General features: G+C 39.0%; 1 protein-coding gene across 4 annotated transcripts in view; it reads left to right on the plus strand.

The window, feature by feature from the left end:
* The window catches only part of ATP2B2 (ATPase plasma membrane Ca2+ transporting 2), a 180,197-nt gene that overhangs the window by 51,729 nt on the left and 110,678 nt on the right, over positions 1–17,790 (plus strand). For all 4 annotated transcript variants that reach the window (XM_026061170.1, XM_026061168.1, XM_026061169.1 and 1 more), the window contains exon 2: positions 2,077–2,274. In XM_026061170.1, coding sequence (XP_025916955.1) covers positions 2,077–2,274 — 198 coding nt within the window. The remainder of the gene's footprint in view (positions 1–2,076; positions 2,275–17,790) is intronic.

Consider the following 17,790-nt stretch of genomic DNA (forward strand, 5'->3'; position numbering starts at 1 on the left):
TCTGCCTAAAAGTCCTACCACTAGCAGTGCTGCCGGTGCCTTCCAAAGAAGCTGTAGCGCTTTCCCCCAACAAAGTTGCAGCTGTATTTGGGGTAGGCTGTGATTTGGGGCGTTAGTGCAAATTGTGACTGTCATTTTTCAGTAAAAACCCTTTCTTGCATTCAAGGGCTTTGCAACCTCCTGAAAGCTGATCAGACTGGATTTGTCTGGTCTCTTCTAAAGGATTGTTCCTATGTCAGATCCCCTCAGTAGTGAATGACTCCCCTGATCTCTCACATGTGTTGTCCTAAGCTCTATGATCTGCATTTGTCCAAAAAAAGTCATCTGTCCAAATGGCTCATAGCCTGAAATTTGTATTTCAGTGTAGCAGGGGTTTGATTCGTTACTCGGGACAAAGCCTTTACCAGGCATCAGAAGCTGACTGGGAGCTCACAGAGGAAGCTTGATGAAGCTTGAGAAGTTTGATACTGTGTTTTTTGAATCAGGTGGACAGAGACACATCTTTGTAATAGCTGGAACCTGTGTGGCATAGTCTCACTAAGCACTAGGTACTGAAAATTAAATTGAGGTAGTAATAACAACAGCACGCCTTTATCTGGGAGAGGATAGTGTTTCCTAGAAGCTGAAGGTGAGATGAAAGTTTGATGAGTTAACCAAGAGCCAGAAGCTACACAACCGTTGTAATTCTATACTTTCAGTGAAAGGTGAGTCAACATCTTTGCCAGTACTGTGGTGAGATTGATATGTTCAGACAAGCATCACTTTGGTCTTGAGTACGTTATACTGGGGCCTGCTGCCCTTCGTCTGAGAGTTAGGTCCTTATTCTTACGCTGTAGCGCTGGGAGCAGTTGTACTAATCTTGGATTCAACATAAAGCTGAGTGCCGTTGACAAGTTAGGCTCTCGTTTCCTTTTGCTTGGCGTCTTGAAGATGCTATTAAAGAGGACTGTGCATTCTTGAAGTGCCCTATAGGTAAGTGCTTTGGAGAAGGGAAGGAATTGCCCTCAGCTGTGTGAGAAGAGGAACAACTGGAGTCCTTACAGTGTGGGATCACTTTCCCCTGCTGTCTTGCAGGCACATTTGTAGTCCTCTGCGGTCAACCCTCAGTTCGACTGTTTTCATTGTGTCGTGTTCATGTGAATAAATGCGATCATAATTTTATGCTGCTGATTGCGTTGAGAAGCTACAGCTTGGTAAATGTTCCAACTGATAGCAAATATTACTTGACAGATGTATGTAACCAGCTATTTTATTTTATCGCAGTTCTTTTATTGCAGTTTTTTTCCTAGAAATGGCTCTAGAAATGCACACACTTATGTAATAAAAAGAAGAAAAAAGCATGCAAGTGAAACCTAGAACTATTCAGCACAAATACAATGACATTCTTATGTTATATCCCTAAACTGAAATGTTCTTAAATTGAAGTATAATGCAAAATACATACACTTACTGATTTCAGGTACCATATCCTTTCCTTTTTACTTTCTCAGCACATATATCCTGTCTCTGTGGCTGTCGTTTCAGTTAACTAAAATTTCATGCAGTTGATCCCAGTGATTATGTGGCAGTACCTGTGCAGAGAGAGCAGTTGCTTTAAAGCAGCACCAGGCATGCTTTACTGATTTTTACTTTGAGGTCATTGACCTGAGGTCAGAAGCAAGATACATTTCTTCTACTGTTATTAAAAGCTCCTGCCAGCTATTCCGCCTTCATCCCAAATATAATTTATTTGAGCTTTATGATTTTTTTCCAGAAGTCATTGCTTACATATATATGTCTATATATATGTGTCTATCTATAGGTCTTTTTAAAGTAAACCTAGTAATTCATAGGCTTTGTACAACTAAAGCTGACAAGAATTAGTGTTAAACAGAGTCCTGAAGAATTCTATTCAGAACATAAGGACAAATCATCTTGCAAAAGCAAAATTTAAGTGGAAAATCTGCCTATTTGTTACTATGCCATAGGTGATATAGCTGCAATTCTTTTTGGAGAAATAATTTACAGGAATGCAGATGCAACTGGGCATTTTGTATTTCACTGCAACTTCATTTTTTTAATTTATTTTATTTACAGGATTATCTGGCGCTGCTGCAGACCTAGAAAAAAGAAAGCTTATTTTTGGGAAAAACTTTATACCTCCAAAGAAGCCAAAAACATTCTTACAGCTAGTCTGGGAAGCGCTACAGGATGTGACTCTTATAATCTTGGAAATTGCAGCCATCATATCTTTGGGGCTTTCGTTTTACCAGCCACCTGGAGAAGGGAATGAAGGTAAAAACTTTTTAAAAAGTCATTTGTGTAAATTTAAGTAATAACAGTCCTGTATCTGAAATTGATTCCATCCCCATCCTCAAGAAGGGCGCTAACAGGAAATTTCTGTTGTTGCTCCTATTACCGTTACATCTGGTACTGACATATTTCTGTATGTCTGACATTTCTTTATGCAAATAGCTCTACCACACGACATCTACTAAAGGAGTTAAAGAAAAATCATAATAATCCTATAAAACTTGAGTATTTTTGTCTCTGTTTTCATCCTTGAGCTTATGTTTGGTGTTTGTTTATTCATTGTGGATTGTTTACCACACTACAGAGGAGAAATATGTAATTACTTATATAAATTGTTGTATCCTACATACATAAACATGTACAGTTCTTCGGTTAGTTTATACCAGCTGAAGACTTGGGCTGAGTGAAATTCAATCATTTAAATATTTTTAGCGATACAGCTAATGTTAGGGTGCTTAGCTCAGGAGGAAATGAAGGAGACCATGTCATGTTACTTTACATTGCTTATACTCTCTATTGCAGAAACCTTCTGTGATATTTGTAGAAAGTTTTAGCCCCCCCCCCTTTTTTTTTCCTTTGGAAAGTTATCTTGAATTCACATGCTTAAAATATTCAGTCCCCTAAATACTTGCAAGATTACCATTTCTGGCAACTGACCCAGGACACTTTTTTTTTTTTTTTTTTAATAACGCTCTTCTCTCATAGACTTCTAAAGCTGGATAAAACATGCTGTGTGAAATGACGTGAATAGCTTGGCAAATGTATGAAGAATGTCTTCCTCTAAATATAGCCTTGAAATGCTTTTTACATTTGCTTCAGTTTCCTTTGGCTACTTTCCTTGAAGACCCGTCCTTCTTCCTTTTCCATTCACAAGCAAAATAAGCACGTAGCCATGCCTAGCTCTTGTAGCATATTTATGATTCTTTAATCTTTTATATATAATCAGGTGTCTTTTGTTTTTCTCACTGAATTTTGAATACATTACCATTGTTTTCAGCAGGTGTGTGATTTATGTCCAAGAAAGGAAAGGAGTCATTTGGTGTTTAACTGAAGAAAACATTATTTATTTTTATTACCTCATATAATTGGACATAGTAGAATACCTTGGAGACATTGTAAACCACAAAATATGGTTTGCAAGAATAGTTCTGCAAACTTTCCTTGGGCAAAAATGTGCAGACTAATCTCTTATTTTTTAATTTATTTGGTGGGAAAGGAATTTTGAAAATAGGTTTGTTACAGGTTTTTGGGGGGATGGGCTTGCATCATCAGACTATAAATTTTTCTTTGATATTGTATTTAAAATGTTCATTTTCTCATGGTAATGTATGACACGTCTGAGATGGGAGAGTCTGAAAAGCTCAGTAGCACAGCCTGGGAAAATGTGTTCATGTTTTCCCACAGCACTGTATTTCATTCAGCGGTCACTGGTTTCCCCATGTTTTTAGAATTGTTTTCCTGGAAGGTTTTGGCCATGTTTTACACAGGGGGAATGTATCAAGTTAGTAAATATCTTTAATCCAACCTTTTGAACACATTGTAAAGGTCCTTTTAATTTTTTTAAAATTCTTTTTTTAAGCAATTGTGTAAATGGAAAATTCTCATTTTAACTTTAGCATATTATAAACTTATGCCAAGGATATTTATAGTGTATGTTATCTATAGTATATTAGCTTATAGTTTATTCTTCTTTAAAAAATTGTATATATTTAAAAAATTGACATGTTAAACTTGGTTTTGCCATTGGTTTAAGTGGGATGTAGTCATACTTGAAGCTGATTTTCTTGGCTTAGCATGACTTTCTGTAACCCATCATAAAATATAATTATCTGTAAGCTAGTGTCGAGTGAAGTATCAAGTGAATTTTTTACAAAGAAACAAACCAAACTTTTTTTGCTACCACCTTAAGTCAATTTGCTGAACAATTTAAACTATTTTTTTAATTGACCATGAACCCACATTCAAGGTGTTCATGGATATATACATTTATTTGCAAGTCATATTTGTTTTTCCCTGGGAAAGCATATTTCTTTTGAAAATATAGCCCACGAGGAATTAGGGAGGGGAGCTGGCATTTCTTGCTAGCTGTCTACTCTTGAACTTGCCTAACTCTTCCACAACTTGCTTAAAAAGTTTCTCAGGGAGCTTCTGGATGGAGTCAGCAGCACCGCTGTCCGGCGGCCGGGACAAGCGGCTTCCCTGGAAGCAGGCAACGGGCACTGCCAGCTCCTCCGGCTGCCCGCTCTCCCCTCCGTCCCGTCATGAAACGCCTGCTGGGGCTGCGGGGCTTGCTGGTGGCCACCGGAGCTTGGTCCGTGAGCTGATGAACTAATGCCCAGCTTCACTGGAAGTTTTAGACAAAAATTCTCTTTATAGATAATGCATTCTCACGCTTTTTTGAGCTTGTCCCTAAAAGTTGTTGCTGTTATTGTTGTTACTTGTTTTTTGTCTGGAGCTCAACAAAGTTCTCCTTTTTTTAACAGAACACTACTCTGTGGTACATGATTGTTTATAATCTATAAAACATAACCTTTTCTCTTGAATTTGAATCCTTTTTCTTTTCTTTTTCAAAATGAAATATAAATGCAGACTACTTGTCCTCCTCACACCAATTTGCCCAGTCATCACTGCTAATTATCCGAACTCATCAACTTACTATCATCCACATGGACCTTCCAAAGTTTTAGGTCCACATGGACCTAAAAACTATTGTAAGCATAATTTCAGTACTGTTGCAATGTAAAAGACTTAAAAACAACAAAAAAACCTTGTGAGCAGGCTGTCGTGAGGAACTCTGTTGGGTAACCGTGATGTCAAAGGGAAATGAAATATATTGGCCACATGGGTTTGTTGAGCATGTGGTGACATTGTGCCTGCTTCTTGTTGTAGTAAGTGTTTGTGCTGAAAATGAGCCTCACGTGGCAGTGTAATTGTGCTGATTCTCTGGGAGCAGCTAACAGCGTCTGCTGTGATCTCACGCCTTTTTGATGTCTTTGAGGTCTGTGACTAGGACCAGATATGTGATCAAGAACGCATGAGCCTTTCTGATGGAGAAGAGCTACAAAGAGGCCGTGGCTTTCAGATGAGGTGAAAGGGGATGTTTCTGCAGCAATAGCTTTGGCTATAGCAGAAGCATTAGCATTAGCCAAGTGTTTGTTTTTCTCTGTTCAGACAGGCCTTGTTAGATCTTCAGGAGCAACATGGATGAGAAATCTGGCTAGGTAGTCAGAGCTAAAGCCATAGTTTATAAAAGAGGCTATGTCTTGGGAAGTATCAGAGAAGAGTTTGGACAGACTGGAGTCTGCAGTGGCTGGATATCTTTGCTCTTGCGTTTTTGTCATATACTCAAAGAAGCCTGAGTAAGAGATGAGAGTTGCGTAGTGCGAGTTTGCTAGCAGGCGCCAAAGGGCATCTGAAGAGCATCTGGAAAAGACCAGTGGAAAGCAAGACTGTGCTTTGACAGAGCCTCATTAGTCTTTCGTGGGTGCTGTGCCTGTTGGAGATTAACCACGCAGCAGAAATGGTTGTGTTTTGCTGACTCTATCACCCAACAAACGGAGACCTGCAGTGAGGTGGAGCTCTGTGAGGCTCCCTGGCACTGCGCGGTCACTGAACAGCACTGCTTGCAGCAACGTAGTGAGATCTGAGAGAAAGACTGGATTTCCCTCATGCCAGGCATTTTGATATTCAGCATTTGGGGGGGGGGGTTTGTATTAAAATTGCATAAAATCTCAAATAAGAAAGTGGTAATAGAATTAAAGTTTTGCAAAATGTTTTGGTTTAGAACTGGCCAATTATTTTGTTTCAGCATTTTTGATAGACATGATATTCTGTTGCAATGTTTCATTTGCTTATAAGTTAGAACTAACTCGAAATTCTGTGACCAACTCAAAGTGATCATCTTTCTTGGTGGGGAAAAAGAAATGATCACATGAAAAATAAGAGACTTTAAGACACAGTGTTAGGGAAACACTGTATAGTAATTTTAAATCTAGTATATGTATATACTGTCCTTAAATCTAATAAATCTATATCTGCCCCTCACATATCCTCATATATCTAAATAAATAAATATACAATTTATCTGACAGTGATCTCATAAGTTGAAGTCATCTTTATTTTTTAAATCAATACAACCACCTTAATTTTTGAAGCTGTAACAGAATTAATATTTAAGCAGTTTCTGCAATTTAAGTGTATTTATACAAAATATTTTTCTTCTGCTGAATTTAAAGGAAGAATGATAACATCTAAAAATGCATGAATGCTTCAGGAAGTTTGTATAAGGATACAGTTTGTATTAGGCATCTATAAGCTTGAGAATTAGATGGAAGCAAGTATTTATTTTTTATGTGTTAGTATACTGATTATTATTTCCCATTTTAAGCTATACATGATGACACATTGCCAAAGTTTAAACCCTTTGACCCTTTGTATAGTTCTGGCATTTCCAAATGTCTCTGAGTTTGGTATTGTCTTGAGTAAAGTAAGCAAGTAGATTATTGTCTTCGGAATTGCATTCACTTTAGACTGCTGGAAACATGGTATTTCTGTGGTTTTGAGATATCAGTAATTACAGAGAAATAAACTTTCTCAACTAATCTTAACTGAGAGTGGAAGTTAGTAGTTAGAAGTTAGTAGTACATGAAGTTTTCCTCTACTATGATTCTTCATTTCAGATGCAGATGAATCTTGGAAAACAACAATATTTCACTTTCTGCCACAAACACAAAAACTTATCTACATGAATGACTAGACAATATTCCAGTTTGCTTTTTTTGCTTCTCTAGAAGTCACTTGAGTTCCCTTATTCTCATATTTCTCAACAAGAGTGAAAGTTTCCTGAATTTTGTTCTTAGAAGCTCTGCTAGAGTTGTTTCTATGATCTGCTCTGCTCTCTCTTACCGTCTGACAGGCCAGTAGGAGCAACTGGGCACTTTTGCATAAGTGTTTGTCAGCCCTGTGGCAAGTGTTGCTCTCATTACTGATCCAAGTGTTGCTCTCATTACTGATCCGCGCAGAATTTTCCCCCTCTTTCCAAAAAGTGCAGAACTGCTGCTGCGTGTTAGCAAATGTATCTTGACTTGAGAGAAAATTAGCAGTGCAGATGTAGTCACTGCTGCAGAGGGGATCCGCACGGGGATGTGACTTAGGCTAGTTAATAATACTTTATTTGTGCCTCAGAACATAATCCCTCCGTGTGCTTGGCTAATAGATTTCAAACTCTGTTCCCTGAGCAAACAAAGTAGTTAGCCGATGATATGTAAAGAGGATTTCATGAATATACGGGAATCCTAGCTGCTGCTGCTTTTTTTTTTTTTTTTTTTTTTGCTATGTAGATTAGATTTATTCTTGCACTATATTTGAAGTATTTGTCTTTGTGTATCATGGTGAAATCATTTTTATATACAGTTTGTAAAGAACTATCAAATGTCCTGCTTTTAGAGGCAATACATAAATAGAAAGAACTGTTCTTTGAGGCAAAGTGCCTGGATTTTGATCTCAAATGATTGTTTCTGGGAATGAAACAGCCTTCAGGAAGGGGAGCTCGGGTACAGTCAGTCAGAGTTGCCACCGAGGAACAAGCAGTTGCAGCACTCCTCTGTCTCATTTTGGCCATAGGATCTGAAGGAATCTTACACCTGCATTTTCTGAGTCTTTCACCTTAGATAAATTCTTAGCCAGTTCTTGTTGGAGGAATGACAAGAGCTTGTATCACTCGTGTAATTCTTCTGTGCCTTTCTGAAGCCCTCTTCACAGAGTCTTCCCTGCAATTCAGAACCTACCAGCAACCCCTTCCAGCCTCAGTGCGTCCCCCGTTTTTGTCATCAAACTGGCTACAGATTTTCAGAGTCCTCTGCTAAACACCTTCAAGAGCAATTTCTGAGCCATCCCTGAATCTTCTGATTCGTTGCTGTGTTTCAAGCCTTATGTCACATATGGGTCTTCCTACTCTCTTGCAAAAAACATATTGATGTCAACACATGGCCGTTTACTGTTCACATGAATGTAATGAACTTTTTAAGTTTTCTTCCTGGAATCCCATTTTCTTGTATGGATTACAAGTGGAAAAAAAGCAGCCTGAGGTAAGATGTTTTAACATCTCAGTGTTCAGTGTGAAGCCACACTCATGACTTCTATTTTCAGGTATAGATCTGTACAGCTTAGGCAGAGGAAAAAAAGGTTTGGCTGAGCTAGCTTCTGCTAAAATTCCTAAGGCAAAACTCTCTATCAGAAACAAGGTTAAGTGATCAGTTACGTTGTTTAATATTGCTCAACAGAGGTTTAGCTGGGTGAGCCCTCCCTTTCGCATGCAACAAGCTAATGAGCACGAATAGATAAAGAAACAGGGCACATTCCTTTGAAATTTGGTCCTCCCAGGTCAGTTGCATCAGACTGTGCTGCTGGTGTTGATGTAGTGCTGCTCGGAGGTGTGGCTGAGATGCCTGTTGACCTCTCATGACTAAGTTTCTTTACTGGGGACTGTATTTCCTATGGTTCCCCACTCAGGCATTTCATCATTTGTATAATGTGCCATATTGCTTGCTCAACAGGGACTTAAGCTATGACATGGAGATTTGGCAAGGATATGACAAGGACATCCATGAGGAGGAGAGAAGGTACAGCTGATCCACAGCTCTCATGAGGAAATAAGTCACTTTTTGGATGGTTGCTTATCTTCTTTCTAAGCCTCCCTATCATGTGATAGATCTTTATACTCATTTGTACTCATAGTACCATTTTTCTGCGTATATCTAGCAAATCCGTATATGAGTACCTGAACAACTACATGTGCATAGACTGAATGCACAGTAAGTCGGTCAGACATGGAAATACTGGGCTTACTGGTTATACAAGCACCAACATGCTCACCAGGTCTGTAGCAGTGGTGGATCTGTGGGTAGGTGTAGGTGCCTCCACTACAGAAGCAAAGGAAGCCGTGTGCTGTTTAGATAAAAATTCTATAAAAATTAGTTTGGAGGCGAGGGAAAGAAATCTTGAGCAACTCAACGCTCGCCTCATCCAGATGTATTGCTTGGCATCTGAAATGCTGTGCTGCCCTCATCTTCTGAGGGAGCTGTATCTTACCACGTTACTGCCTATGAAGACAGGAGAAAAAATACCGCTCTCAATATTTTTTCATACTGAGCAGCTCTGTGGAAATAAGTCCCAATGTGTAAGATTGCAACCAGCCATTAGTGCAGCGTGTGCACAGGGAAGTGAAAAAAGTAAAAATAATAGGAAAAGGGCAGCTCTCAACAAACTTCTCTTTGTTAGTTAGGAGTGGAAGTGCTCAGCTTGAATATCAGCTAGTGTGAACTCTCCATCCAGTTCATAGTCTGTACTGATGGGTGGTTTTTTTTAAGATTTCAATCCCTTTGGGCAAGTGAAATCCTCCTCCTTGCAAGTTCTCCACCTTTGATGCTAATTCTGCTGGGGCGTAACAGCGGCAGCAGGCTCTCTGCTGGGCTTCAGCTGGTCTCAAGTACAGTGTCACATTATGAAGATGTGATTCCCCAGCACTTCCTACAGGTATAATGGAATCTCTTGGAGTTAAAAAATATTGTCATAACAGGTAATTAACACATTGTTCCTTCGAAAATTTTCAATTTTTTGTTAGTGAGGGCAGTATCTTTTCACACAACACTTATCTTTCCTTAGATCAGTTAGTGGTTTTATTGCTTTTCAGATAACATCTAACTTACTAAAGGGAATTTTGCTCTAGTGACATACAGCAGACATTCAAACTAATAGAGGCATCCAGGGAGAAATAAGAAATACCACCTTTCTAAGACAACTCTAACTTCTAATTTAAGAGTTTCATCATTTTTTCTGCATTTGCATGTATAAAAAGCCGAAGTTTCCCATCCTGCATTGAACCATTTCCATAACCTGTTTTTTACCCAAGGGTAACTTCTACCCACCTGTTACTTATATTTGCAAATGAACCAAGCTCTTGTACCGGTTTCATCTGATCTTAAGATTTGTGTGCAGGATTTGTCTTCTGCTCTTGTGCACGTTTCTCTGCGCTTAGAGCAGCTTCCTCCGAGTTGCGGGATGGAACCAGGAAGCGCAGGCTGCCATACGGCATCAGCGGCTATCCGGCAGCGTCGCGCTGTCTGGCAAAGGTGCACGTGAAGAACGTGGGACAATGGAGGGGAAAAAGAAGAAGATTTGGCACCGTCACAGGAAATAATGGCTCAGAGCTGTGTTTCTGTCTTGCCCTGGGGATAAATCTTAGAAACTCATGTCTTTGGTTTGTTGGTGTGCAAGGGATGTCTGCAGGCGGCAGTTCCCCTTTCCGTTGAAAAGCAAAGCACTGATGAATCCCAGGGCTCCTGCGTCCCCTGCACCAGCAGCCACGGCTGCGTTTGGCAGGCGGGAGGGAGAAGACCCTTCTTTCTGCCTTCCCATGCAAGACAGAGTGGCTTGGCCTTGGGTTTTATGAAACTCTTCTGTCTTTCTGGGTTTTATCTGTGATTTGCTTCCCTTCCTTTTCTTTGCCGGTAGCTGTGACGCAATTATGTTCTTTCCGATAGCTGATGCTGGAAAGCTCTTGCTCCTCCAGTACCCGGTTCGTAACATTTTTCTTCTTTAGAGTTATTGCCAAGGTAATAAACTTTTCATATTCTGTTTCCAAGAAGTAAGGTCTTAGTAGATGTATTTGTTTTCCTCTGGGGACTGTGTAAATTCTACATTCTTCTGATGGAAATCAATTCATTCTTAAATTGTATAAATATATAAAATGCCTGCTGGGGAAACCTTGAAATAGATTCTTGTGTATGCAAACACATATTGGCAGCCTGGAAGAAACACACAGGTGTCATTTGGGCAGGAAACAAAGATTGGATATGAAATTAAGAGCAGGATTAGCTCTGCAGGAGCACTGCCATTTCATCTGCTCTTGGAAATAATACTCAGAATTATCAAATTCTGTGGTAGAGTACAATCAGTTCCTGCCAAATGTGAACACACTATTGTTTTTATTGTTGTTTGGGGTTTTTTGTTTGTTTTTTTTACTAATGTTTATCATTTGTGTTACCTTAACACTAGAAACCAGTACTAGAAACTCAGTGTGGCTCAAGATGTCATTTAAAGAAAAACCTGCATGTGCTCCCTTTGCTTAAAAGAAAATGGTCTTAGGAGATAAGCTGTTGTTTTAAAGAAGTTAAATAAAGAAAGTAAAAGCAGTTCAACTAAACTTAATTAGAAGTAACCTCAGATAAATAACCAGATGAAAATCCTGAACCATCCTCCAAGGAATTCAGTTCATTTACTTCCTAGTGAGACAAAAGAAGTGCAAGTGAATATACTAAATGTATTAATGCAGTATTTATCAAATTTTCCCTTGTCTTTATCGTTGTAGTTCACATCCTGGATTTTATCATGCATTTTCCTTAGCACGGGAATTCGGTAGGGCTACTCACATGGTTATTGAAGGCACATTTCTAAGTCCTTTGCTGGACTTGTACATACTGAGTCTTGCAAGGCCAGTCCGAGATGCTAGGAGAAATAAGGAGATTTCTACAGGAAGGTGTTGCATGTGTCTCCCTCTCTCTTGAAAATCTGTCTTTCTGAATTTCAATAATAGGCACTTAATCTATTTGATTAACGAGTGAAAGAATCGCATATGCCATAAAGAAATCAAATCGATGAAGTTAAGGCTGCAATCTTTGTAGCAGTATCAAATATTCTTTTTTAAAAAACATTTTATATTTGATAGTATAGACTACATTAAAAATAAATATATGTATAGGCAGCATGAAAATCTAGTTTGTGAGACGGACTTAGCGCTTTTTTTTTTTTTTTTTTTTTTACAAATCTCCTAAAAGCAGACATACATGACAATAAATAACTTTCCCCGCCGCATTGTGAAGCCAATTTTAAGGTGATAGACTGATTCCACAGCACACGTGCATTTTAAAGTGATATTTAATAATGTGATCAAGTATATAAAAGTAATGGTTTTGATACACTGGAAATCATTGTGTCTTTAAGCTTTAAGTTGTACTGTAGAAAATATCAAACCTTTTAAAAACAAAGGGAGCAAAATTTCACTCATTTTAATACTTACTTTACAGTGATTTGAATCTTAGCCTGCCAGCCTGCTTCACAAAATATATCAGTAAAAAAAACCCAACCCAGCATCCCTGAAGAATTACTTTAAAAATTTTTTTTCAGAGTTTTATTGCAGCTGTCAAAACCAACAATAATTAAGTTCTTCAAATCCGTTGTATTTCTCAAGCAGTCAAGGAGGGAGCAGCTGAACTGTCTTCCAGTCCTCGTGGTCAGTGTCAGCTAATCCCTGGCATGGCAAAGGCACCTAGCAGCCATTTCTGTAGTGTTACTTGTACTGTTTGCAGGCTGGAAATGCAGTTTTTAATTTTTTCAGACTGTCAATGATTTGTATAATACAAAATCATATACCAATATAATAGGTAGTTCTTCAGAGTGTTTTAGTTCTAATTTAATTTCATTTTTGTCCTTAATTAGAACTGATCTGGATTTTTTTTTCCCCATGTCTCAGCTTTCAAATGATTGTTTTTGTTATAAAAACCTAATGTGTGCTATATTATTCCATAAGTCTATCTAGAGTATGTAGCATTCTTCAGAAGTTAAGGAATTCTAAATCAATGGAAAAACAGGTCATATATAAGAGGGTATAAGAGCAATGCAGCCTTAAAAACTAGTATGTGCTAATAGGAATCCTTATCATGTTTGCTACTAAATAAACAACCCTGATTCAGTTCTCACTGCGTTATAGGTTTTTTACTGTGCTGTCCAGGAAGAAAAATCACAAGAGAAGCTGAGACAATAAAAGTGCAGCTGTCAGCAATAGTATTTTTATATAGAATAGATTAATCCCAAAGGATAAATTAATTTCAGAGTTATCGAAACAGAACTTTTCGGGAGTACCGTTGTGAACAGTCAAATACTTTTGTCGTTCTTCATCAAAACTAAACCATGAGCGTCCAAAAGGGTGTTTTTAAAACAATGCCAAAACCGCCTCTCAGTGCAAGCGATGAAGCAGTTGGCATCCTGGAAAATAAGGGAAACAGAAATATTTGCCTCTTGGGAAGAGCTCGCTCTGCCAGAACCCCATCGCTGAAGCTGCCTCCCGCAAAGCCAGGACTAGGTGCAGCAGCGTGAGCCCAGGCAGTGTGGAGCCGGAGCCGGAGTGCGGGAGCTCGGGCCTGCCGGCGCCGGGCCGCGTCCGGAGCGGCGATGGCAGCTGCCGCTGGTCTTTTTGCGGAGCCGGACAGGGCAGGTGAGTGGTGTCTGCCGTGCGCTACGCGTGTGGCGCCAAGACCTCGGAGGGCTCGGGCAGGACCGGCAGCGCTCCGGCCCGCTTCCTCCGCAGGCACCGGGATCGGCGACCTGGCCCAGCCGGCAGCGGAGAAGGGGCAGCGTGCCGGGCGCGAGAAAACCCGCCCGAGGGCGTCCCCCAGGTCCGTTACTCTGTCCCCGAACCCCAAAGCGCTATCAACAACGCTAAAGCCAGGCTGGACGGAAATTTATCATCCGTATTTTTAAAAATTTCCAGCGATGAAAGTTCTGCATCGTTCCTGGATGATTTAAGTGTCTGGGCAGTGAGACAGTTATTCCCAGGGAAAAACATAAATTTCCCTCGTGAGAATTTAAACACATTGCCTTCCTGTTATGTTTTACGTGTATATGAAGACCAATTAACCACGTTACATTTTGAGCCATATTTTACTTGCTTGAAGACAACTTGATTATAAATACCAATATACAGCATTTTATAGGAACTTGACTGGCCTTTTCAATAGGAACTTAAAATTTGAACACCATACCAATAACGTAGAGGAATACCAGGACTGCACTGAACTTGACAAAGGAAGCCAAACTGTTCTTTTAAAACAATTTATGTGGTGATTAAAAAAAAAAATCTGATTTACCCCAAGGGAATGAGCACTCGGAAGCTGTGAAAACATCTTTTCTACCAAAAGTTAACATTAACAGCTTATAACATATTGTAATATAAAGTACAAGAATTTGGAGCATTTTCTGATTTAACTGTGAATTCAAAAACCTGTTCTAATTTGGTAGTTTTAAGATCTCAGGTATTTTTCAAATTCACAAAGTCACCTTTCTATTATGTGCCATTTTTTTAATTGAAAGTACTTTTGATCAGGTGATGGGATTCTTTTGCAGTTTCAGAGGAGGGTGCTGTTTGCCCACTAGTCTGCACAAATTCGAATATTCAGTGTGAAAACCCAAAGTCTGCGTGCAGTGATCATTCATATCTGTTGGTGCCTTTGGATCAGAATGGAAAAAATTATCTGGAAAAAGTGTTTAACCACAGATGGCTGAAATAAGGCAGGTGCACTTTTTTGAACAACAAAACTCTGATGACAAGGCAAATACTGAGCGCTTTGCTGCTCTTATTCTAGTGAAACCCGCCACAATAAAGCAGGCCTTTGGGACACAGTATCTAACACTCAGCATGAAGTAAGTGCACCCACGTGCATAATCAGTCATTGAACTGGGTACTTGGCAAAACAGTCTTAAAATCGCTGAACTTCAAATCTGTTTAGGTACCCTTGAGTTTTTTCTTTTTTAAACTTTTCCAGTAAGACAGATAACAGATCACTCCCATACGCACACCCACACGCTCTGCAGAATCCTTCTGGTAAGAAATAAAGCGCAGACAAGTGAGTGTTTGTTGTTACAGTCCGTATCTATTATACCTAATGTGATAGCACCAATACTGTGTGTTGGGGCACTGAATGATACTGCTCTTTAGATAGGTATGTATCCTGGTAGAAAAGCAACAATTGAAAATATTGATTCCTATTTATTTATTACATAAATAGTTCTGACTTTTCTCTCTAGGATATGCTGTTTATCTTATTTCAGTTAAGTATTCATAAACTTTTAGATTCTTAAAAAACTATGCATTGTTTGAAACCAAAGTTTATATACGATATATTAGAATATATGTTTTTAATGAATATTCTAATTAACTGTAGCTTTAGCCTGTTTTGGATGCATCTGTATTAGCGTTTTATTTTGGATCTGGAGTGTACTTTGGAAATTAATCTTCTGATTGTCCCCACTTAGGTTTGTGGGAGTGCATAGTCTGGAATCCTTTACCATGAAATTAAACTGGAAAATGTGATTCAGAAGCATGTTTCCGTAGCAGCTAGATTTGCACTGCAAATCTCCTCTTATTAGGCCATAAGACTTGCTGGTGTTGGTAGAGCATTTTAATGCCTTCTGGTGCAAGACATACATTACAGTGTTTAATCTTTTACTGACATGATTTTTCACCTCTTATTGCTTTATAGCACAAATGATGAAGCCTGGATATTTAATAAATGTAATAAACACTGCAGTTTATGAGCTTGTTTTGTGGCTGAGGTCTATAAATCTTCCGCATCTCTTTCGACCTGTTTTTCTTGTTCACCTGAATATGACAGATGAATGGGGAAGTAATGACACTGAAAGAGGATGAGGTGTATCAAGAACTGACTCCAGAGCACATCGCCATAGCCTAAGCTCAAAAGAGCACGCATTTAATTTTCTGATTTTGCAGTATCTTGCCTGTGTAAGATTGCGTAAGCCACGTGGTTGCACATTTTCTTACTCAGTGACTTTCAGCCTGTGGTCTGTGGACCTCTAAGAACTGAAATTAGTAAGCAGTTCTTAGTAACTCATTCTCTCTGCAGGGTTGGTAGGTTGAAAAAAGTTGAGAATTAGTCTTTAAATGCTGTAGATATGCAAAGAAGCCTATTGGTCCGCAATCACAATTTCATGTTGTACCCCAATTCAATTTTTAATAGATCTGATGAAAAGCCTATCCAGTTTTCTAGGCAAAATCAACTTTTTCAATACTGTCTTGCAAGCTTTCGTAGTGTATCTGTTCAATACAGTCATCTTGGTTAGAACATATTGTTTTAAAGCAAAAAAAAAAAAAAAAAAAAAAAGGAATGTTTTTTGGAAACAAGTACTTTTTGTTTATATTAGAAAACAACCAAAGAGTGATGAAACAGTACAAGCATTCATTACTCAGGCAGATGTCACCCTCAAAACCTTTAATTCTTCTAAATGTTCTGCTTCAGTCAGAAAGAAAATGAGGCTGATTTATAAGGATTTAGTAAGCAAGAAAGACAACTTTCAGTCTGATTGTGTATTCAGAAGCATTTGTTGCTCTATACTGATTTCTAATGCTTTACTTAAGTTTTTACTTAGGAAAAGGTCTATCCAATTCAAGTGCCTTGATGATAACCAGTTTATGCTTAAGCAGTTGTCGATTTCCAGGCTTCTGTGCTGCCGGGTGTTTTCGATGATCTGCGTTGGGAGCGGTAGGTGAGGAAGCGTTCGCCTGCTCCTCTTCGTGCAGCTGCATTTAGGAGGCCGCGGCAGCTGTCGAGGATTGCGGCAGGAGAAATGGGAGCATTGCTCTGCTTGTAGAGACTCCTTCAACAGCCGCCGCTCTAGCTCTCCGGCTTGGTTGCTCAGAGTGCCCAGGTAGTTAGGACTCCAAATGTAGCATGTTTTCCTGTGACTGTACATCTTTTCAGCAGTTTGTTCAGGCCCTAAAGGGGACTTCTCTGTTTAATAAGACCCTGCTAAGATAACTTTACCCCAGTAGTTGCAGCATTCCCTATGCAGCTTTTTCTTATAGCAAGGATAGAATTGTAACTCAAACGTCCTTGAATTTATCCAAATGAAAAAATGTCAGCATTCATATGGACAGCTACGTCAGGACTAATATCAAGCTAACAGAGATTCTAATTTCTACCTTTCAGATTTATTCATAATGTTTTGTTTGCATTGGCATAATGGCCTATTTCAAGTATGTGCTTACAATATATGATCACGAAAAAAGGCATTCCTTTCCCTGTCCCTGCCCCCCTCCTTTTTTTTTAAAAAAAAAAAAAAAAAACTCTGAGTCAACCACTACCATTTATATTAGTATTCCGGCTGTGTGATTTGGAGTTCTCTGAGATCGCAGTCTCCTACGTTATTAATTCCATTTAGTATGTATATCTTTCAAATTGAGTTTGCCTATTACATTCAGTTTTCTCATAGTCCTGACATGTCACCATTGGAAGGGAATGCCACGTTTGTGCTGCATGTTCTTCTTTTCTGCAAATTGGTTTGCCCTGTTGTTGATTCACTCTAAACGTAAACGTTCTTCTGATATAGCTGAATCACTTCAGAGTTCAGCGTCTGTTCAAAACTGTCCCCAGAAACCCAAACTGTAGATACTGAGACAGGCCACTGAACAAAATTTCATTGCAAAATACTGATACATGTTTTCATTCTGCATTAGAACTAAACCAAGCTCTCTCTTTTTTTTTTTCTCCCATGAAAAACCCTTAGAAAAGAGTCTAAACCTAATGACAGAGGCAGGAGTGTTTAAAGTTAAGACCTTGTTAGCAAGTTAAGCGCCTGCTTGTTAACAGGTTAAGCGTCTGGTCTGCTTTTTTGGAGCGATGACTTAAACGTGGAGAATTTCTTAACTTT

The sequence above is a fragment of the Apteryx rowi genome, unplaced genomic scaffold, assembly GCF_003343035.1.
Source record: "Apteryx rowi isolate R43461 unplaced genomic scaffold, aptRow1 scaffold_177, whole genome shotgun sequence".
Lineage (NCBI taxonomy): Eukaryota > Metazoa > Chordata > Aves > Apterygiformes > Apterygidae > Apteryx > Apteryx rowi.